Source organism: Panulirus ornatus, chromosome 55, assembly GCF_036320965.1.
Source record: "Panulirus ornatus isolate Po-2019 chromosome 55, ASM3632096v1, whole genome shotgun sequence".
NCBI lineage: Eukaryota > Metazoa > Arthropoda > Malacostraca > Decapoda > Palinuridae > Panulirus > Panulirus ornatus.
Window position 1 is genome coordinate 19,929,424 of NC_092278.1, and position 22,933 is coordinate 19,952,356.

The 22,933-nt window shown below is 48.9% G+C and overlaps 1 protein-coding gene across 6 annotated transcripts in view; it reads left to right on the plus strand.

Moving 5' to 3' along the window:
• Positions 1-22,933, plus strand: part of LOC139765501 (acetylcholine receptor subunit alpha-like) — a 502,232-nt gene that overhangs the window by 464,250 nt on the left and 15,049 nt on the right. For all 6 annotated transcript variants that reach the window (XM_071692973.1, XM_071692974.1, XM_071692969.1 and 3 more), the window contains 4 exons: positions 12,392-12,501; positions 13,689-13,869; positions 17,850-17,965; positions 19,300-19,468. In XM_071692973.1, the coding sequence (XP_071549074.1) occupies positions 12,392-12,501; positions 13,689-13,869; positions 17,850-17,965; positions 19,300-19,468 (576 nt within the window). The remainder of the gene's footprint in view (positions 1-12,391; positions 12,502-13,688; positions 13,870-17,849; positions 17,966-19,299; positions 19,469-22,933) is intronic.

Here is a 22,933-nt window from a genome sequence, read left to right on the forward strand (position 1 = left end):
GGTGGGTGGGTGTGTGTGTGTGTGTGTGTGTGTGTGGGTGTGCGTGTGTGTGTGTGTGGGTGTGTGTCTCTGTGTGTGTGTGTGTGTGTGTGTGTGTGTGTGTGTGTGTGTGTCTCGTTTCGAAGAGAATTTTCAGAGCGAGGTGAGAGAGAGAGAGAGAGAGAGAGAGGAGAGAGAGAGAGAGAGAGAGAGAGAGAGAGAGAGAGAGAGAGAGAGAGAGAGAGAGGCACTGGTCGTGCTGGTAGCATACTCTTATCTACCTCCCTGGTCGATGGCTATCTAAACCCCCCTTCCCCCCCTGGTCGGTGAGAGAGGGGCGCCTCTAGATCATGCAGAGAGGTGATTTAAAGTCATCTTGACGTGTCGAAAAGCAGGGTTGAAGAGGCGTTCCATTTACGTGCGAGAGGGAGAGGAGGAGAGGGGATGGTGGTGTTGGCCAGTCGTTATTGGAATTGGCAGTTGGGCATGAGGGTGCGTGGCAGGAGTCAAGTGACAAGAGTGCGTGGGCTGTGTTTTACCTCCACCTGTTAACAGAATACACCTCCTGGAATACGAGGGTGCGTGGCTGTCAACCGCTCCCCACAGACAGTGTTTTTTTCTTCGCAACGCACTCCACATGCACGTTTGGAATGGAAGAGTGTGTGGGTGTCTGTGTCTCCACGCACTCCACATGCACCTTTGCTGGTCTGTTTGGAATGGAAGAGTGTGTGTGTGTGTGTGTGTGTCTGTGTCTCCACCTTGGGCACCGCACTCTAATTCAAGTACTGTTACTGATATGCCGGCAATAGAAGAGTGTGTTTCTGTCAACACTGCCACCTATCGCAACGCACTCTAGCAGCAGCAGCAGCAACAGTCCAACCTCCACCCCCCCAACCTCCCTCCCTCTCCCGCTCTCACACTGGCCTTCACTCTCACACCTCGCCGCCTCCCCTCCTCTCCCCTCCTTCCTTGACGTCGAACCCCAGTACCCAAGTCTAACTCGCAGACCAATCCCCTCACCTTCCATCCATCTCTTCGTCGAACTCATTAATCATTAATCACCTACTCTAATCACCTCATCTCTCCTCCTCCTCCTCCTTCTTAAATCGCACCTCATTTTCATCGAGCCATTTTCTTCATTCATATTCCTTCACTGACAGCCGACTCCACGCCTCTTTTCTTTCATTTCTTTCACTTTCACCTGTCGTCATTTCCTTCCTTTCCCTGTCGTCACAGATGCACCGATCTTCCAGCCCCCGCGAGGCAAAAGTCCACTAACTTCGAGCCCTTCCAGACCTGCCCTGCCCCCTCGCTCCTCCAGGGCTTCCAGCCTGGGGCCAGACCAGGAGGTTACCCTCTCCACCAAGCCCTTGGGAACGCCCCGACGCATCATCGCTCTGGCCTCCTACATCATCAGCAGGCCGCGGGGGGGGGGGGGTCCTCTGTATAACTCAAAAGGCCTGCCCTTCGTCTTGATTCGATTGATATAAGTTTATTATATAAGCAGAAAGAAGAAGAAACACACACACACACACACACACACACACACACACACACACACACACACATATATATATATATATATATATATATATATATATATATATATATATATATATATATATATATATATATATATTGGAAAGGATCACAATTTTGCGCGTGATCAAGATATTCCTATGAGTCCACGGGGAAAATGAAACACGAAAAGTTCCCAAGTGCACTTTCGTGTAATAATCACATCATCAGGGGAGACACAAGAGAGAAATATAACAGTCAGTTGATATACATCGAGAAGAGACGAAGCTACGACGCCATTTGGTAAACATTTTCCCCGTGGACTCATAGGAATATCTTGATCACGCGCAAAATTGTGAACCTTTCCAATATATATATATATATATATATATATATATATATATATGGTCATTGTGAAGGTTATTGGGTGGTAGACTTGCGTCCTACACTCCCTGGCTGTTCCTTCGTTACTTTGATTCAGAGAAAAAGGTTTCGAACGTTTATGTAGTGACGTGTAGAGAGTCAGGAGTGCCCTCCCTCCCACACCTCCAATATCCGATATTTCACTTTTTATTTCTTCTTTTCTGATGGAGGAAAAAAATAAAAGGGTGTAGAAGTTCGTCGCTTCTCCCGCTGTGGGGCGCTGCAGTGGCTATGTGGAGTGGGATTTTGTGTCTTCTTCTTCTTCTTCTTCTTCTTTTTCTTCTTCTTCTTCTCCTCCTCCTCATCCTCCTCCAACTTTTTCTTCTTCTTCTTCTTCTTCTTCTTCTTCTTCTTCTTCTTCTTCTTCTTCTTCTTCTTTTTATTCTTCTTCTTCTTCTTCTTTTAATTCTTCTTCATCTCTTCCTCCTCCTCCTTCTTCTTCTTCTTCTTCTTCTTCTTCTTCTTCTTCTTCTTCTTCTTCTTCTTCTTTTTATTCTTCTTCTTCCACCAGCTGGACCCCTGGCGGGTAGGTGCTGTGTGGGTGTGGTAGTGGCTCACCTCCTCTTCCTCCTCCTCCTTCAGTCTGTACTCCCCTCCCCGTCACGAGGGACAGGAGACGGTCTCCCGCCGACGCCTCCTTCACAATCACCATTAAAACCGTCCACTCCCGTCACCCCGTCTGTCACGAGACCGACCCACATACCTACCTCCCTACACTCCCCTGGGGAGATGATGTAGGTAGATACAGGCGTAGGGGAGTGTGAGACGGGTGTGTGTCTGTGGGAGGGAGAGGGACTGTGGAGTTGCGGGAGTTAGGGAGTGTTTGGGGGAGAGGAGTGTGGTGTTAGGACAGGTGGACAGAGGGGCAGCTGTGAGAAACACCGTCTGCTTGGGACGGTCGGCATGGCGTGGACGGGTGCGGGACAGGGGTTTGTGTGTGGCCCTCGAGACAGTGTGACGACAATATATGTGTGCGGGGAAAAGCTTAAAAAAAGGCTTCGAGCGTACGTACCAAGCTGTGGGGGAAGTGTTACTGTGGTGGGGAGGCGTTACTGTGGGGTCTAGCTGTGCTGTGGCGGGTGACAAGATGGAGACTGTGTGTGTGTGTGTGTGGGAGTATGTGAGGGATTGTGTTTACGTCAGCCGTTGTGGTGGTGTTAAGGGGTGGGTGGGGCTGGGTGTTTTTTGGAGGGCGTTGTACGTATGAGAGTCGCTGTCAACTCAGCCACCAGTCGCAGAGACGTCGACGTACCTACGCCTTGGAGTGGTTGCGTCCGTCGGAGCGTGATGTGCCAGGGTGGAAGGTAAAAAAGCGAGCGACAGACACGTAGGTAGGGTAGGTGGAGGGAGGGAGGGAGACCTGCCTGCAGGTGGAGAGGAGGAGGAGGTAGTTTGGACGTGAGAGGAGGAATCATACACATCTTGAGGGCGCCCGCCCGCACGCTGAAGTTGCCCCTGCGATCCGTGAAATAAGATTTCCTCTGAAGAAGGAGAAGCCAGGCCGCCCTCCAGTTCCCCACTCCCACCGCCTTACCACCTCCACCCTCCCTCGGGACGAAAGACAGCTTTGTTGATGATTCCCGCGCGGTTGACTAGGTCGAAATTCGCAGGGAGGAAGTCAGGGATAGTGCGAGCCTCAGAGGCTGGCCCCCTCACCTCCCTCCGCGCCGTCCGTCCCCCCTCCTCCTCCGCGCGCGTCCGTGCGTTCCCTCCCTCCTTCCCTCCCTCACTCACTCCGGTAGACGAGGAAGCAGACAAGGCGGGTGCTGGTTGAGGATGGGTCTTCGCTCTTGCTGCTGAGGGTCTGTTGGAAGCGGTAAACAGAGACATATCGCCCTCTCCTCCCCTCCCTTTCCCCTCCTCTCCTCACCCCCTACCTCCTCCTCACCCGCTACTCACACACGGTGCAAGCTTTGAGGAAGAGGTTGTGCTGGGTGGAGCGGTCGTGGGGAAATGGGGATTGGGTTGTTAACTCACCGAGAGAGAGAGAGAGGCCTTAGGCTAGTTGACCATTGTGTTCGGGGAGACGCGTATACCCAAGTCTTTAATAAGTCGCCTCATTGTGGTTGTCGCAGGGAGAGAGAGAGAGAGAGAGAGAGAGAGAGAGAGAGAGAGAGAGAGAGAGAGAGAGAGAGAGAGAGAGGACACATTACCCACAGTGGAGAAGACTTGGCCCGCTCAGGAGGGGGAGGGGGGGGGTTCGAACTCCCGTGTTGTGAGTTTGTGCTTTGGCGAGTCGGTGGACGCAAAGGGGAAGGGGGAAGGGGGGGGGACGCTCTACCGTGTTACTACCACCTTACGTCTGTTGACGTAAGGTCTTTTAAGTCACCTGCTCAGTCTGGGAGTGAAGGAGTTTGATGATAGATCGCAAGTTGCGATGCTGTTATTTTACGTGCGTGTGTGTGTGTGTGTGTGTGTGTGTGTGTGTCATTTGCCCTTATCTTCACTTTACGTAGTTACAGCCTGAGGGCTGGCCACGGCAAGAGCCGACTGGAGATGAAACTCACATCTCATTCGAGGAAGAGGAGCCCATGTGTCAGGGAATGAGTCAGTGAGGAAGAATGAGTGGGGGTAGGGGCGTTAAGGGGGGTGGGGGGGTGTGTGAGAGAGCGATGGAGCAGTGGTAGTGGTGAGCGATGGAGCAGTGGTAGTGTGTGAGCGATGGAGCAGTGGTAGTGTGGTGAGCGATGGAGCAGTGGTAGTGTGTGAGCGATGGAGCAGTGGTATAGTGGTGAGCGATGGAGCAGTGGTAGTATGTGAGCGATGGAGCAGTGGTAGTGTGTGAGCGATGGAGCAGTGGTAGTGTGTGAGCGATGGAGCAGTGGTAGTGGTGAGCGATGGAGCAGTGGTAGTGTGTGAGCGATGGAGCAGTGGTAGTGTGTGAGCGATGGAGCAGTGGTAGTGGTGAGCGATGGAGCAGTGGTAGTGATGAGCGAGGGAGCAGTGGTAGTGTGTGAGCGATGGAGCAGTGGTACTGTGTGAGCGATGGAGCAGTGGTAGTGTGTGAGCGATGGAGCAGTGGTAGTGTGTGAGCGATGGAGCAGTGGTAGTGGTGAGCGATGGAGCAGTGGTAGTGGTGAGCGATGGAGCAGTGGTAGTGTGTGAGCGATGGAGCAGTGGTAGTGTGTGAGCGATGGAGCAGTGGTAGTGGGTGAGCGATGGAGCAGTGGTAGTGTGTGAGAGATGGAGCAGTGGTAGTGGTGAGCGATGGAGCAGTGGTATAGTGGTGAGCGATGGAGCAGTGGTACTGTGTGAGCGATGGAGCAGTGGTAGTGTGTGAGCGATGGAGCAGTGGTAGTGTGTGAGCGATGGAGCAGTGGTAGTGTGTGAGCGATGGAGCAGTGGTAGTGTGTGAGCGATGGAGCAGTGGTAGTGTGTGAGCGATGGAGCAGTGGTAGTGTGTGAGCGATGGAGCAGTGGTAGTGTGTGAGCGATGGAGCAGTGGTAGTGTGGTGAGCGATGGAGCAGTGGTAGTGTGTGAGAGATGGAGCAGTGGTAGTGTGTGAGCTATGGAGCAGTGGTAGTGGTGAGCGATGGAGCAGTGGTATAGTGGTGAGCGAGGGAGCAGTGGTAGTGATTTGATAATGAGATTCTGAAGACGTGGGTCCGTGAGAGGAGGAGACGAGGTGGGGGAGGGGAAATAATGAGTCGCTGAGGGAGAATGTATGAGGGAAGTGGGGGGTATTAGTGGAAGGTATGAGGTATCGGAAGTGAGGGAGATCAACGGGAGTGTTGAAGAGAGAGAGAGGGGGGTGGGGGTAACGTTATGAGACTATGAGGTAAAGAGTGGGAGACTGAGGTAGTGAGGGTGTTTGACACACACACACACACACACACACACACACACACACACAGAGCGGGGATCGATGGAGCGGAGGGACCCAGTGAGGAGCCTGTTAAGATTGAGGTACCTGCCAACCACTGCCTCTCTCTCTCTCTCTCTCTCTCTCTCTCTCTCTCTCTCTCTCTCTCTCTCTCTCTCTCTCTCTCTCTCTCTCTCGCGTGGTTGTGGAGGTTGTACGAAGACGGTTGTTGGAGGTTATGGGGGTCTGAGGGTGGGGGAGGAGTGAGTTGATTGTTGGAGACGGTAGAGGGGAGGGGAAAGTGAGTTGATTGTTGGAGACGGTTGGGGAGGAGGGGGAGAAGTGAGTTGATTGTTGGAGACGGTTGGGGGGAGGGGGAAAAGTGAGTTGATTGTTGAAGACGGTTGGGTGGGGTGGGGAAGGGGGTTGAAGTTTGTTGGAGAAGAGGAGGAGGAGGAGGGAGGGAAGTGGTGGGAGGTGGTGAGAGGTGGTGAGGGGAGGGAGGGAGGGAGAGAAAGAAAGTAGCTAGCTGTTGGCTAGTGGCTTTGATCAGTGGCGATTCTTCAGCTAATACCCTTCCAACCCATTAGCATATTGCCTCTAGCAACACTGAAAGGATTTTCGTCAAAAAGAATGGAAAAAAAAATATATAAATAAGAAAATACCTGCCTTGATTTGCATACATAATACGTAGATAACAGCAAGAATAGCTTTACTTCAGGGTGGTGTAGAGAATACAACAACACAGCGATTCATAAAGTAGCGCAACGCGATTACCCTGAAAGAAATCCATTGTGTTATTCTTTTTTTGTTTCTGTCTCGTCTTGTTGTGAAGTCCCCGTTTTCTCTCTCTCTCTCTCTCTCTCTCTCTCTCTCTCTCTCTCTCTCTCTCTCTCTCTCTCTCTCTCTCTCTCTCTCTCTCTCATTGTGTGAACTGGAATTACAGCCATCTGGTTGGCTTTAATGGTTCTATAGCGTATATGTAAGGGGGGATGTTATATATATGTTACATATTGGATATGTAGCCACAGATACGTATAATTTATATAATATTCTTTTATTATAGTTTTTTTTAATATGATAATGTATGTATTCGTTACTATTATGGACATATTGTCATTATTACTACAAACGAAATGTCTTACAATATCTCTTGTAGGCACTGAGGATAGTTCTAATATCATACATTAATCAGTAATTTTAAGATGATGTTCATGTAAGAATTAGATTTTACACCAAAATTTAAGTTTATATAACGAGAGATATATCTTAGATTCCTTGAAAGTGAAGTCAGGCCTATTTTTCTTTAAATCTTTAAGGGAAACTTCTTTTATATTTTTTTTAGATGTTTTTATTTTATAAAGATACTGTCCAAGTGTTTAAACGTCTGGCCGGAAAAAAATTAGATAGAGAAATTTAGAATATGAGAAGAAAATGGTGGTTCCCCAAGGGAGGGGAGGGGGAGCTTGTATATTATGGTCTTGCGAATATTCAAGGTTTGGGAAAATTATGGAAATAAAAGATAATAAAGACTTTAATATTTTGTTCAAGTACAGTTTTTTAATGCATATTATGAAATGTAATTAATGGTATTGTCATCTCTGTATCTCGTGACTTTCAACGTTCAATTAGGATCAATTTTTTAATGTTCGATATAGATTTTTTAATGTTCGATATACGAGGATTACAGCCGACCTTTATTATTATATTATTATTATTATTGAGAAACATTAATATACTGTAGTTATGCACCCATCCGGGGAAAGAAAAGAATCCTGTATCGGGAAACTTGATATGAAATTCCTCTCCTATTGCATTAGCTGGCAGTCCCGTCGGCAATATAACCACCCCATTGGAGAACCGGCATGCCGTGTGTTTCTCTCCCAGTTTTGCCGTCCATTTCCAAGTGTGTGTGAGAATTTCCCTTGTGTGGGAATTCCAGAGTTACTTACGTAGAATACCTGAGGTTGGCGGGAATTCCCTTTAGAGAGCCACGCAGTCCGGCCGGCATATATCTGCCTTTTGTACAGTTTATAAAATGTTTATCTCTGATAGGAATATATATATATATATATATATATATATATATATATATATATATATATATATATATATATATATATATATTAGAATTTGTGGTTCCCCATTACTAGATCGCTAGGATATGTCGCAGTTAAACTGTAATGTACATATAAATATACATAGCCCCTGTTTTGGCCAAGCTGTGTCTTCGTCCCTGGTCGCAGAGGAACGCATTCTCGTCTGGGAACTTCCTTGCCCCCTCCCCCAAAAAAAAAGAGTCCGTCCCTTCCCTGCCTCTGTGCGGAGAGCAACCACGAAGCTGCAGGCCTGAGCCTTGTAGAACGGGGAGGGGTTCGTCCTGAGGCTCCATGATTAACTCACTGGTTAGGAGTTGTGTTTGTACAAGCGGTCGTCGCTCTCGTATTCTGTTATTCCAGTATTATTGCCACTTGGTCCCTCTTATGACCCAACTCCTTCCATAACGCTGTCCATTTCCTCAGGACTTCCTTCATCCCCGGGGCGTCTATGTTCACATCCATTCCAGCTGCCCCTCCTGCAGCAGCAGCAGCAGGTCCCTCGTGTTCATAACAGTTCCAGCTTAGGGTCGTATATCTGTCCTTAGAACGGTATTGCCATTGAGGAAACCCAGCTGTTCCAGGTGCCAGAAGCCCACGGGGTCTTCCGTGTTCATAAAAGAGTTCTTGCAGAGCAGCGGGGGATGGTGTCCCCCTTGTCCACAGCATTTCCAGCCCAGGGTCGCATGTCTGTCCCCCTGGAACTCTTTGGCCATGGAAGAACCAACAGGTTCCAGCCGAGGAGACAGAGAGCTGTCGCGCTCACCGGAGTTCCAGAGTCGTATGAGACCCTGAATGTCCACTGGTGTTCCAGTTCCAGGGTCGTGCATCTGTCCCCTGGAACTCGATTGCTGTTGAGGAAAGCGACAACTGCAGCCCAGTCTTGAATATGTATCCCCCTGGAATTCTGTTGTATTCCAGTCCATGGAACACAGGGATTTCGTGCCCTCAAGGGGTTCCCAGCCCAGCAGCTGGTCTCCCGTGTCCGCAGCATTTCCAGTATATAGTCATATATCTCTCTCTCTCTCCCTGGAACTGTGCCGCCATTTGGGACACCACCTGCAAACGGTAGCTGCTGGGAATAGACCAAGGTCCATAATGGGCGGGTGGGATTGTGGTCTCCGAAGTGGCTCGTATACATGCGATGTTACCAGGGAGGTGGAGTTAGTGGCCGCTCCTCTCACAGTGGGGGAGAGTGGTCAGTGGTCGTACTTCCGCACTGGGGAGCTGGACAGTGGGTCGTATGCTACGACCCTTGAGGATGATGGCTTAGCCTTATACTCGTCCCTTTAAAGTGTCATATGAGAGGCCAGGGTCGTCATACCCAAAGGTCGTACCTCCTCCTCGTGCTCAAGAGCTGTACCAGAGGCCAGGGTCGTCACATCCAAAGGTCGTACCTCCTCCTCGTGCTCAAGGGTTGTACCAGAGGCCAGGGTCGTCATACCCAAAGGTCGTACCTCCTCCTCGTGCTCAAGGGCTGTACCAGAGGCCAGGGTCGTCATACCCAAAGGTCGTACCTCCTCCTCGTGCTCAAGGGCTGTACCAGAGGCCAGGGTCGTCATACCCAAAGGTCGTACCTCCTCCTCGTGCTCAAGGGCTCTACCAGAGGCCAGGGTCGTCACATCCAAAGGTCGTACCTCCGCGTCGTGCTCAAGGGGCTTTACCCTCGAACTCGGAGGAGGAGGTTAACCTCATAAGAGCGACAATGAACCCACGTCGCAAGTGCCACTCGAGGCTCAAGGGCTTACCCTCTCAAGTGTATTAACGCACTCGACATCAAACGTCCCTGAGATAAGTGACAGGGGTCCTGGTCACAGTGAGTCAGTCATGAGTCACAGTGAGTCAGTCATGAGTCACTGAGTCAGTCATGAGTCACAGTGAGTCAGTCATGAGTCACTGAATCAGTCATGAGTCACTGAAGAGTCAGTCATGAGTTACTGAATATTCATTCATGTGGCGAATTTCGTAACGCTCTCTGTGTTGACTGGAGTCATCGCGATCAGGATGAAGGTAAAAGTCAATTAAGCCAAGAGTGACCCACGACACACGCGTCTCTCGAAAGCACCACACTCACAAATGATGAGTCTGGAAGATGAATGAGGGCGGCGTGAGGGGTGTAGTGGGGTGTAGGGGTGGGCGGGGGTGTAGTAGTATGACGAGGGTGAGCGAGGGTCCTGTGAACATGGGTGTGGTAGAAGTCACTCACACCCCCTCATTATTATCATCTCCAAATTCTTCCGTCACTCACCTTCTTCAAGTGACCAGCAATTTCTTCCGTCACTCACCATCCTCTTCAAGTGTCCAGCAATTTCTTCCGTCACTCACCATCCTCTTCAAGTGTCCAGCAAATTCTTCCGTCACTCACCTTCTTCAAGTGACCAGCAAATTCTTCCGTCACTCATCTTCTTCCAAGTGTGTGTGTGGACAGTTTGTACATCTTCGCACTCACTTCTCGCGACCTCGTCCGACATGATTTTCCTTCCTCCGTCAGGAAGGGGAATGTGGATGGTGAGGTTTGATGGCATCTGGGGCCGTGGCGGATTTTAAGAACTCGGTTCTGTAACCCTGGATTAACGAGGGTGGGTTAGTAGTATACGACCCTGACGTAGTCGCTGACGCTGCCTGTTGCCTCCTACTGTGTTAGTGATTGAGAGGAAAATGAGTTTTGACTCGTGTGTGTGTTTGTGTGTGTTTGTGTGTGTCTGTGTCTGTGTGCGTGTGCGCGCGCGTGTGTGTGAGTGTGTGTGTATGTGCCAAAAGCTAATGGTATCGTAAACTTAATTAAACAGTCGATCGTTTCGTTGGTAAGGTTATATGTCAGGGTCCCTTTAAACCCTTCATCACAGTGTATTTAAAACGCACCGAAATTAAGCTCATTAGGGGAAAAAAAGTTTTATAAACTGTATAACACATTTTTTTTTTTAACTCATTTGCATACGATTTGAATTCATGCATAAATTTATAAGGGATATAATCATTTACTATAGGTGATACGTGTCTTAGCTACAATATGTCATTTATTTTCCAGTGGCCCATTATCTATCGAGAGGATAGATAGATAGATAGAATAGATAGTTCGATTCCAACACCTGTCCTTAACACTTCACCCATTTCAACCTTCCGTTCCACATTGATTTCCTTCCTTGTTCGTCTAAATGTGTATGCCATCCACAACCCTTCATAATGAAATAGACAGGAGGCAACCGCAGCCATGTTGAAAATCATAAAAAATGGGGTGGGAGGGGAAATGGTCGGTCGAGGAAGGAAAGAAAAGAAATGGCGTTTTTTTTCTCTCTCTCTTTTTTCCCCCGGTGTTGCGTTTTGTCGCCCTCTTCCCTTGGCCTTGAATATTGTTTTTGTTTGTTTGTTTGTTTTGTTTGTTTATTTGTTTTCCCTGAGAAATGTATTTGCCCGAAGCTTGTTTGATTGTAGTGTTGTGGTGCCCTTGAACACAAGTGCGGTGCTAGGATGTAAACACCTTGACCTCAAGGTTTGACCTCTTCAGGGTCGTCCCCTTATGTGTTTCAGCTCCCACTGAGTCGTTCCCTTTGTTCTTGTGTCCAGTGATTCGTTCCATGTGTCCCGGTGTCCAATGATCCGTTCCATGTGTCCCGGTGTCCAATGATTCGTTCCATGTGTCCCGGTGTCCAGTGACTCGTTCCCTGTGTCCCGGTGTCCAATGATTCGTTCCATGTGTCCCGGTGTCCAATGATCCGTTCCCTGTGTCCCGGTGTCCAATGATCCGTTCCATGTGTCCCGGTGTCCAATGATCCGTTCCCTGTGTCCCGGTGTCCACTGACTCGTTCCATGTGTTCCGGTGTCCAATGATCCGTTCCATGTGTTCCGGTGTCCACTGATCCGTTCCATGTGTCCCGGTGTCCAATGATTCGTTCCATGTGTCCCGGTTTCCAATGACTCGTTCCCTGTGTCCCGGTGTCCAGTGATCCGTTCCATGTGTCCCGGTGTCCAATGATTCGTTCCATGTGTCCCGGTGTCCAATGATCCGTTCCATGTGTCCCGGTGTCCAATGATTCGTTCCATGTGTCCCGGTGTCCAATGATTCGTTCCATGTGTCCCGGTGTCCAATGACTCGTTCCCTGTGTCCCGGTGTCCAATGACTCGTTCCCTGTGTTCCGGTGTCCAATGATCCGTTCCCTGTGTCCCGGTGTCCAATGATCCGTTCCCTGTGTCCCGGTGTCTAGTGATCCGTTCCATGTGTCCCGGTGTCCGATGATTCGTTCCATGTGTCCCGGTGTCCAATGATCCGTTCCATGTGTCCCGGTGTCCAATGACTCGTTCCTCGTGTTCCGGTGTCCAATGATCCGTTCCATGTGTCCCGGTGTCCAATGATCCGTTCCATGTGTTCCGGTGTCCAATGATTCGTTCCATGTGTTCCGGTGTCCACTGACTCGTTCCATGTGTTCCGGTGTCCAATGATTCGTTCCATGTGTTCCGGTGTCCACTGACTCGTTCCATGTGTCCCGGTGTCCAATGACTCGTTCCATGTGTTCCGGTGTCCACTGATCCGTTCCATGTGTTCCGGTGTCCAATGATCCGCCTCTTGCGTTCCAGTTCTGGTACGACTACAAGCTGAAGTGGGAGCCGGAGGAGTACGGTGGGGTCCTGATGCTCCACGTCCCCTCAGACCACATCTGGAGACCAGATATCGTCCTGTACAACAAGTGAGTTGGCCCCTTCCCCTTTCCCCTTCCCCTCACGGGTCTGGCTGGCCCGTATGTGTGTGTGTGTGTGTGTGTGTGTGTTCAGGCCCTTCGTCCCTTTTACTCGTTCAGCACGTTCGCCTGTCTGTCAGTGCATGGTTGCTGGAAGCAACAGGTTCATGGTGATACGAAGGGATGGGTGGGAGGTTCGGGGGGTTTGGGGGAGGCGTGGGGTGGAGAACAGATGGGGGGGGGGCAAAAGCAACCTCTCTCTCTCTCTCTCTCTCTCTCTCTCTCTCTCTCTCTCTCTCTCTCTCTCTCTCTCTCTGAAGTTGTTATTCTTCCCTTTTTCTTTCTCAGCAGGGATCCGACATCTTGATTTCAGACCTCCTGCTCCTCCTCCTCCTCCTCCTCCTCCGCCCTGGAGTTAGCCAGGGGATTCCTCTTTAAGTTCCTCCTTCAAGTGGATTGAGGAGTTGTCTGTATCGAGGAGAGAGAGAGAGAGAGAGAGAGAGAGAGAGAGAGAGAGAGAGAGAGAGAGAGAGAGAGAGAGAGAGAGAGGTGAAGATGCCCTTGAGGGTTGGGGGGGCGGGTCGGGAGGCGTCCAGGGGGACATGTCTGTTACGCCCCCCCCTCATCCCCACTGGTTCTCTCTCTCTCTCTCTCTCTCTCTCTCTCTCTCTCTCTCTCTCTCTCTCTCTCTCTCTCTCTCTCTCTCTCTCTCTCTCTCTGAGGAACTTTGGATGTGATGACCATTACTGGATGCTGGTGATGAACGAAATGGACTAAGTGTGTGTGTGTGTGTGTTGTGTGTGTATGTGTGTGTGGGGATGATGATTGGATGATTTGGTTATCAGCCTTTTATTACCCACTTACCACCATTCTTTCCCACTCATTACCATTTATTTCCCACCCACCACCATTTATTTCCCCACTCACCATCATTTATGTCCCTCTCACATACGTGTTATGTACCCCACCCCACTCCACCCACCACCATTTATTTCCCCACTCACCATCATTTATGTCCCTCTCACATACGTGTTATGTACCCCACCCCACTCCACCCACCGCCATTTGGCCTCTCCCTCCCTCCCTCCCTCCCCAACACCACCTTCTCACCTCTCACCACCTCTTTTGTCTCCTCCCCCCTCACCACCACCTCCTCTTCTCCGTTTCCCCTTCTTCACACCTCACTCCCTCCGCAGCGCCGACGGGAACTTCGAAGTGACCCTGTCCACGAAGGCGACCCTCCACCACAACGGGCTGGTGGAGTGGAAACCTCCTGCCATTTACAAGTCCTCTTGCGAGATCGACGTCGAGTTCTTCCCCTTCGACGAGCAGACGTGTGTCATGAAGTTCGGGTCCTGGACCTACGACGGCTTCCAGGTGGGTGTGTTGGGTATTGTTTCTCCCCCCCCAAGACGTGCTCTGGATTCCAGGCAGACGCTCCTGTTGTCTCCTAGATTGGGGTGGTAAGGGGGTAGGCAACGGCTTCTTCCAGGTAGGTGTTGCTGTTGTTGCCTGGAGGCTCGACGGCTTCCAGCGAGTGCCGTGATTGCCCCTTCGGGTGTATGTGCGACAGTTTCCAGGTGAGGGTGCTCTGGATTCCATGCAGGCGCTCCTGTTGTCTCCTGGATTGGGGTGGTAAGGGGGTAGGCAATGGCTTCTTCCAGGTAGGTGTTGCCTGGAGACTCGACGGCTTCCAGCGAGTGCCGTGATTGCCCCTTCTGTGTGTGTGTGTGTGTGTGTGTGTGTGTGTGTGTGCGACAGCTTCCAGGTGAGGAGGGGAGGAGAAGGGGCGGGCTGGCGGGCGGGCTGCAGTTGTTCCAGAAAATGTGATTGCTTCCAGCTAGGTGATCTGTTTGTTCCTGGACGTGCAACGGCTTTCGGACGATTGTTGCCATTGTTCCTGGAAGCTCGAGTACATCCAGGCGAGTGATGGATGTTGCTCCGAGGACCGTGAGGACGGGTCCAAGTGGCTGTGATGTGCTTGTTCCATGATACGGAAGGGTTCCAAGTGGGTGTCTATTTGTTCTAGGACGAATGACGGGTTCTAGGCGAGCGTTGTGATCGTCCCTGGATGGACGACGCTTCCAGGCGAGCGTTGTGATCGTCCCTGGATGGGCGACGCTTCCAGGCGAGCGTTGCTGGTTGGGCGACGCTTCCAGGAGAGCGTTGTGATCGTCCCTGGATGAGCGACGCTTCCAGGCGAGCGTTGCGATCGTCCCTGGATGAGCGACGCTTCCAGGAGAGCGTTGCGATCGTCCCTGGATGGACGACGCTTCCAGGAGAGCGTTGCGATCGTCCCTGGATGGACGACGCTTCCAGGCGAGCGTTGCTGGATGGGCGACGCTTCCAGGAGAGCGTTGCTTATGTCCCTGAATGAGCGACGCTTCCAGGCGAGCGTTGTGATCGTCCCTGGATGGACGACACTTCCAAATCGTTCATGTTAGCGTGGCTCAGTCAGATGAAGGGGTCGTTAACTGCCCCTCACAACATGGCCGATTCTCAAACGTATTTTGATCGTAGGACGATTTTGACGCCTTCTCTTGTGTCGTGCGGGGTTTGGCCTCGCTAGGTATTGACCCATGGTCGCTGAACGTAGCACCCGACAACACAGAACTCGCTCAACTCTTCGAAATTCTCTGCGTTCCAGCGATGAGCACTACGCGTTGCCCCCCTGACTTTGGGCAGACTCTCGTCTTGATAGGTACCCTCTCGCTCTCTAAGGCGCTGTAGCTATATGGTCTTTGGACGTGATAAACATCCATTTGCAAAATGTTTTTGTTAAATAGACTGACTACAATTTTTTTTTCTATTTTTTTAGCGAACAAATATGTGATTTCCCGTCCATAGTTTTGAAGTTTTTGAATATCCTTTATATGACACCAGAATATGTGATTCATGTAAACAGTTTTATTATTTTTTTTTCCATGTTCCAGATAGGTCCATGATATAAAATAAAAGGTGATGAACAGTCATTAGCTTCCAGCGCTTTACCAAATTCCAGGCAATCATATCAGCCTAGCCAGGATTCCACACGTGAGCGTTCAAAACCAGAACGATACCCTCTGGAAATTGATGTTTCCAGAGACCACAAGAGCTTCCAGGTTGGATGGCTGGATCGTCCCCATACGTGTGATTTATTTCGAAGGTTTTTTTCCCCTCTGGATGTATGATGACTTCCTCTGAAGTCCCTTTTTATCATCATTCTGGAACATCCAGAGACTTTATGGACCCTGGACCCTTACAAAGGTTTCCAGTCCAGTATCTTTCTTTCTCCCCTGAATTATTGTGATCTGTTATAGATTTCAACCCCCTCTTTTTTTCTCTCTTTCTTTCTTTCTCTCTTTTTGTCACGTGTGACAGTTTTCATGTTTTGTTTTTTTCGCTATTGCTCGACATGTGTCAGTTTTCGGTTAGGTATTCCAGTATTTTTTTTTTTTTCCCTTTGTTTTCCATGAGGTTTGACGGGTCTCTGGTGGTGGGTGATGTGAACGTCCTTGAAATCGTAGCCACCTCATGATTGCTCCTGTCTTTCTCTGGCTTGTGTGTGTGTGTGTGTGTGTGGGTGTTGTTAGACTTAATGACAGCCAGCGTCTGGAGGTGATTATAATCCATGATATTCATGGTGCAAGAGGATTGTGTTGCTCGAGAATAATGAGTCTATTTCCTCCATGATACGAAAACATCTTTTGGCTTGGAGTGTAAAGGGTTCTCCCTCACCTCAAGTAGAAAAGATTCATTTTAGTTCTTCTTCTTCTTCTTCTTCTTCTTCTTCTTCTTCTTCTTCTTCTTCTTCTTCTTCTTCTTCTCCTTCTTTCTTCTTCCTCGAGATTCGTGTCTTGGATCTTTTCCGATTTAGTGGCGAGTTGCGAAGCGTTGATACAGCTGTGTTGTGGCGCGTTGATACAGTAACTGTTTCTCATCTGGATGTGCAATGGAGTAAACATCCCAGTGGTGTAACATCCCAAGCTGAGGGAAGATGAGATCCCTTCGACCAGGGTTTGAGCCTGTCCCAGGACGCGTAACCACTTCATTCCAGGATGCAGGAGACCTTCCAGACGAGTAACCTGACTTCGCACCAGGACATGGGACACCTTCCAGGTAAGTGACCCACTCTGTTCCAGGAGGTGGGGCACCTTCCTAGGTGATCAGCGCTGTTTTAAATGGATACAGGACAATTTTCAGGTGAGCGGTTTGTCCCATTCCAGGAGGCAAGACACTTTCCAGGCAAGTGATGTACCCACGTTCCAGGTCAGGAGGGAGTGCGTTCCAGGCCATCAGAGGCCGGGTTCCAGACCAAGACGGGGAGATGCTGGCTGGCTGAGCGTCTTGCCCTCATCTGGAACAGAAGGGTGGCTTCTAGATCAATGTTTTCATTTCTTCTTCTTCTTCTCCTCACACGTCGGGCTTCCTGGAAAGTGCTTTCGTCTCTGTAGAGTCATTCTCACCCCTGCTTGTTGCGGGTGACTTGAGAGCCTTCTTCATCAGGGTGATTACTGGAAGTTTTTTGTGTTTTTTGGGAGGTTGGGGTAAATTCACCCACCCCGTCGAAGATATAGCTTCGCCTCCTGTCCACTGTGCTTCCTCTCAAAGGTTCCATGAAACTCCAGCCTCTGTTTTGGAAAGGGTTTGATTATCTATTAAATTCTTGTTTGAGAATCCTCATCGAGTCAGCTATTAAAGGGTTTGATTATCTGTTGAATACTTGTTTCTGTTTGAGAATCCTCATCGAGTCTGCTATTAAAGGGTTTGATTATCTATTGAATACTTGTTTCTGTTTGAGAATCCTCTTCGAGTCTGCTATTAAAGGGTTTGATTATCTATTGAATACTTGTTTCTGTTTGAGAATCCTCTTCGAGTCTGCTATTAAAGGGTTTGATTATCTTTTAAGTTCTTATTTGAGAATACTTATGAAGTCTGCTATTAAGGCTTCTTTTTTTTATGTTTTTTTTGATGTCAGTTTATTCTATCTTTGAATCCATGTATGAAGTTCACAAAGTGGGACTTATCAAGTAAAAGGCCAATAGTTTTATGAATATTATAGACTAGTAGATATATCTCTGTGATTATATATACAAAAGGTAGAAATCTCTGCTCTATCTACTTGAGCGAGACGAGTAGACAAGTCATAGAGTCTATAGTGAATTAAGATTAATAGTTTTTGAATAGTGACCTAACCATAACTTCATTTTAATGTGATTTTACATAAAATTACGTAATTTCTTTTTATCTTTACTCCGTTGTTGGTTGAACACGGTTGTGTGGTAGAGGTGGTGTGTGTGTGGGGCTGTGTGTGTCAGAGAAGTGTGTGGGGTTGACGGGTGTGTGTGTGTGTGTGGCTATAGTGTCCCATGTTGCAGGTTGACCTTCGACACATCGACGAGGTCAAGGACAACCCCATAGTGGAGATCGGTGTTGACCTTACCGAATTCTACAAGTCAGTTGAGTGGGACATCTTGGCTGTGCCAGCCATCAGGTATGTCTGTACTTCTGTTCATCCTGCTCCTGTTTACCTGTTTCTTATCCCGATTTTTCCGTTGACAGGTGTGTGTGTGTGTGTGTGTGTGTGTGTGTACTGTTGATGATACTTCTGTTTACCTCTGTTATCCCGATTTCTCCGTTGACAGATATGTGTGTGTTTTTGTGTTTGTGTGTGTGTGTGTGTGTGTGTGTGTGTGTGGGTGTGTGTGTGTACTGTTGATGATACCTCTGTTTACCTGTCTGTTCTCCCGTTTTTTTCTTACCGTTGACGTCTGTTATTATAGTGTGCCTGGCATATAAGAAACAGGATCCGTTTCTCTGTTTCCAGCTATTGTGTTTTTCTTCTGTTTAATTGTATTCGATTGACAATTGAGATTCTTGAAGTAAACAAGTCTGACATCACTGAAAGACATGAGAGTCGCTGAAATACACTATGAACTTATGTAGTCTTAAATTCAGGGACTGAAACCTGAAATGAACCACTTGGACCCCTCACCTCATACCACGGTGCCCCTCGCCACAACTTAACCACATGCCCCCACCACAACTTAACCACGTATCCACCACCACAACTTAACCACGTATCCACCACCACAACATAACCACATGTCCCCCACCACCACAACTTAACCACATGCCCCCACCACCACAACTTAACCACATGTCCCCACCACCACAACTTAACCACGCGCCCCCCCCCACCACCACAGCTTAACCACGCGCCCCCCCCCACCACCACAGCTTAACCACGCGCCCCACCACCACAACATAACCACATGTCCCCACCACCACAACTTAACCACATGTCCCCACCACCACAACTTAACCACATGCCTTCCACCACCACAACATAACCACATGTCCCCACCACCACAACTTAACCACATGTCCCCACCACCACAACTTAACCACGTGCCCCCACCACCACAACTTAACCACATGCCCCCACCACCACAACATAACCACATGTCCCCACCACCACAACTTAACCACATGTCCCCACCACCACAACTTAACCACATGCCTTCCACCACCACAACATAACCACATGTCCCCACCACCACAACTTAACCACATGTCCCCCACCACCACAACTTAACCACATGTCCCCACCACCACAACTTAACCACGTGCCCCCACCACCACAACTTAACCACATGCCCCCCACCACCACAACTTAACCACATGCCCCAACCACCACAACTTAACCACATGCCCCCCACCACCACAACTTAACCACATGCCCCCCACTACCACAACTTAACCACATGCCCCCCACCACCACAACTTAACCATGTGTCTCCCCTCCTCCCTCTCTCTCCACCACAGGAATGAGAAGCACTACACGTGTTGCAATGAGCCGTACCTGGACATCACGTTCAACATCACCATGAGGCGCAAGACACTTTTCTACACCGTGAACCTCATAATCCCATGCATGGGCATCTCATTCCTCACAGTCCTCGTGTTTTACCTCCCGTCTGACTCCGGAGAGAAGGTAAGGGGCAAAAATATACATATATAAAACCTCATTGTTTTTGTCTTCCTCATAATTTTTCTTTCAGTGTCCTCATAGAGTTGCTGCTGCTGCTCCTCATAACCTCAAAATTTTTGTTTTCTCTTCCTTCGTTTTCTTTTTTTCATTGTCCTCATATCGCTGCTCCTCCTCATAACCTCATTATTTTGGTTTTCTCTTCCTTCGTTTTCTTTTCTTCACTGTCCTCATAGCGCTGCTGCTCCTCATTATTATTATTTTTATTATTACCTCATTTCCAGTGTCGTGTTCTCATAGCTCCTCCTCCTCATTATTATCATTATCTTATTTGAGAACTCATTTTCTCATAGTTCCTCATTATTCCTACCTCATTTTCAGTGCCATGTTCTCAATGCCTCCTCACGTGAAGTGTCACTTTGTCGTACCTCCTCATCTTTCCCTCATTTTCAGTTTCATGTTCTCATATCTCCATTATTACCTGATTTTTAGTATCGCGTCCTCATGCATCCCTCATGACTCCCTCATTTCCAGTGTCAGGTTCCTCATAGGCACTCATACTACCACTGTCCTCATTTCATATAAATGGTTTCACACTCATCTTGACACCTGGGGGTCATACTCGACCTCACACTCATATTTTATGTTCGTCCTCATACTTGAAAAAGCATACCTCACCACGATTCGTCCCCAGACCGAGGACTCATTCTGACCTCATGTTTGATTCGTCGTTGCCCCGACATTCCCCCCCCCCCTCCCCACCTCATACTTTATCCTGGAGTTCTGTCGCACTCACACTCCTCCTCATTCAAGCCGACCCACTCACTCTGAACCAAACCCCACCCACCCAAACCCCACCTCATACCCAGTCTAACCTTGTTACCTAACCTCATATTTTCTGCGTCACTCATAGCCTCATCTTCCATTATCCTCCACTCACTCCCTCTGTTCGTTTTCCATCTCTTCATTTTATATTTATTTTACATTATAGTTATTAAATGGCCTATTTGCATTTTTGATTTAATTCTTCCAAATGATATTATTAATGATATTAAAGATTTATTTACTGGTATTGCTTTTCTTATATATATATATATATATATATATATATATATATATATATATATATATATATATATATATATATATATATATATAAAGATGTTTATTTACGGTCTTCATAAATTATTTATTAGTTATTCATTACGGTCACCCTTCACGGAGGCCCAATTATGAAAATGTATATGTACTCATGTCTATATTTTTTTTCCGTGTAGGCGAATATGTATTCCCTCATACATATGTGTGACCAGCTTTGTCGCTGAGTATATATGTAGTTTACTGGGTGATGTAGGAAGGGTGGGGGGGAAATATGGATATGTATGGATTGTTTAGGTAGACTTACGCTGGTTAGCACCCCCCCACCTTCACTAATTGTTATCTAGCGATATCAAACGTCCACATTGGTATGACGTGGAGGTATTGGTGCGTACCGTGGCTTCTGATGGGAGGAGGAAGAAGAAGAGGAGGAGGAGGAAGATTGTCTAAAAGGAGGAAGAAGAGGAGGAGGAAGAAGAAGAGGAGGAGGAGGAGGAGGAGGAGGAAGATTGTCTGAAGGGAGGAGGAGGAGGAGGAAGATTGTCTAAAAGGAGGAAGAAGAGGAGGAGGAAGAAGAAGAGGAGGAGGAGAAGGAAGATTCTCTGAAGGGAGGAGGAAGAAGAAGAGGAGGAAGAAGAAGAGGAGGAGGAGGAGAAGGAAGATTGTCTAAAAGGAGGAAGAAGAGGAGGAGGAGAAGGAAGATTGTCTAAAGGGAGGAGGAAGAGGAGGAGGAGGAGGAAGAAGAAGAAGTGGAGGAGGAGGAGGAAGAAGAAGAAGAGGAGGAGGAGAAGGAAGATTCTCTGAAGGGAGGAGGAAGAAGAAGAAGTGGAGGAGGAGGAAGAAGAAGAGGAGGAGGAGGAGAAGGAAGATTCTCTAAAGGAGGAGGAAGAGGAGGAGGATCCAGCACCTGGAAATGAGAGACAGACAGACAGACAGACCCACCGTCCTGGAACCGAGGGCTCGGACCTGCCTAGAAACGTTCGGGGGGTCTCTGTGTTGATGGATGCAAGTATCGGGTCTTCTTCAGGTACACGGCGGGCACGGCCATAAACCCCCTCCCCCGTGCCTTTCATGCACGGACCCCCCCGTGGTCTTCTTCAGCTGCACGGACCCTCCCCCCCCGTGGTCTTCTTCAGCTGCACGGCCATAACCACCCTCCCCCGTGCCTTTAATGGACGGACCCCCCCGTGGTCTTCTTCAGCTGCACGGCCATAACCACCCTCCCCCGTGCCTTTAATGGACGGACCCCCGTGGTCTTCTTCAGGTACACGGCAGGCACGGCCATAAACCCCCTCCCCCGTGCCTTGAATGCACGGACCCCCCGTGGGTCTTCTTCAGCTACACGGCCATAACTCTCCCTCCCCCGTGCCCTTGAATGCACGGACCCCCCGTGGGTCTTCCTCAGCTGCACGGCCATAACCTCCCTCCCTCCCTCCGTGGTCTTCTTCAGCTGCACGGACCCACCCCCCCACACCTCCGTGGTCTTCTTCAGCTGCGTGGCGGGTACGACCATATAACCAACCCCCCCCCCTCTCCAACCCCCTCCCTCACTCCCTCTCCCGTGATGCACGGACCCCTCCCCTCCCCCCTCTCCCTTCCCCCTGGGGGTGCCGTCCCCAGGGGGGGGGAGGAGGTGGTCTACGATGGTGATGATATTCTAATTACCTGAATATGGACGACTCGTCAGCCAGTTTCCAGGTGACACTCCGGGAGCCAAGGGGGGGAAACACCTCTCTCTCCCCCTCTCAGTCTGTCCGTCACAGGAGGAGGGGGTGTGACGCCTCGTGACGAGCGAGCCTGCCTGCCTGCACGTCACATGTCACTAGAAAATCTGTCACAGTTTAAAGAGGGTTCAGTTAGTTCGCCCCCGTAACGCCGTTACGAGGGGAGAGGAGGGGGAAATATATATATATATATATATATATATATATATATATATATATATATATATATATATATATATATATATATATTGGAAAGGATCACGATTTTGCGCGTAATCAAGATATTCCTATGAGTCCACGGGGAAAATGAAACACGATAAGTTACCAAGTGCACTTTCGTGTAATAATCACATCATCAGGGGAGACACAAGAGAGAAATATAAGTCAGTTGATGTACATGTCTTGGACAATCGCATGTTTACCAAATGGCGTCGTCGCTTCGTCTCTTCGATGTATATCAACTGACTTTCATATTTCTCTCTTGTGTCTCCCCTGATGATGTGATTATTACACGAAAGTGCACTTGGGAACTTATCGTGTTTCATTTTCCCCGTGGACTCATAGGAATATATATATATATATATATATATATATATATATATATATATATATATATATATATGACGAGATCTTAAGCCATACGTAATTC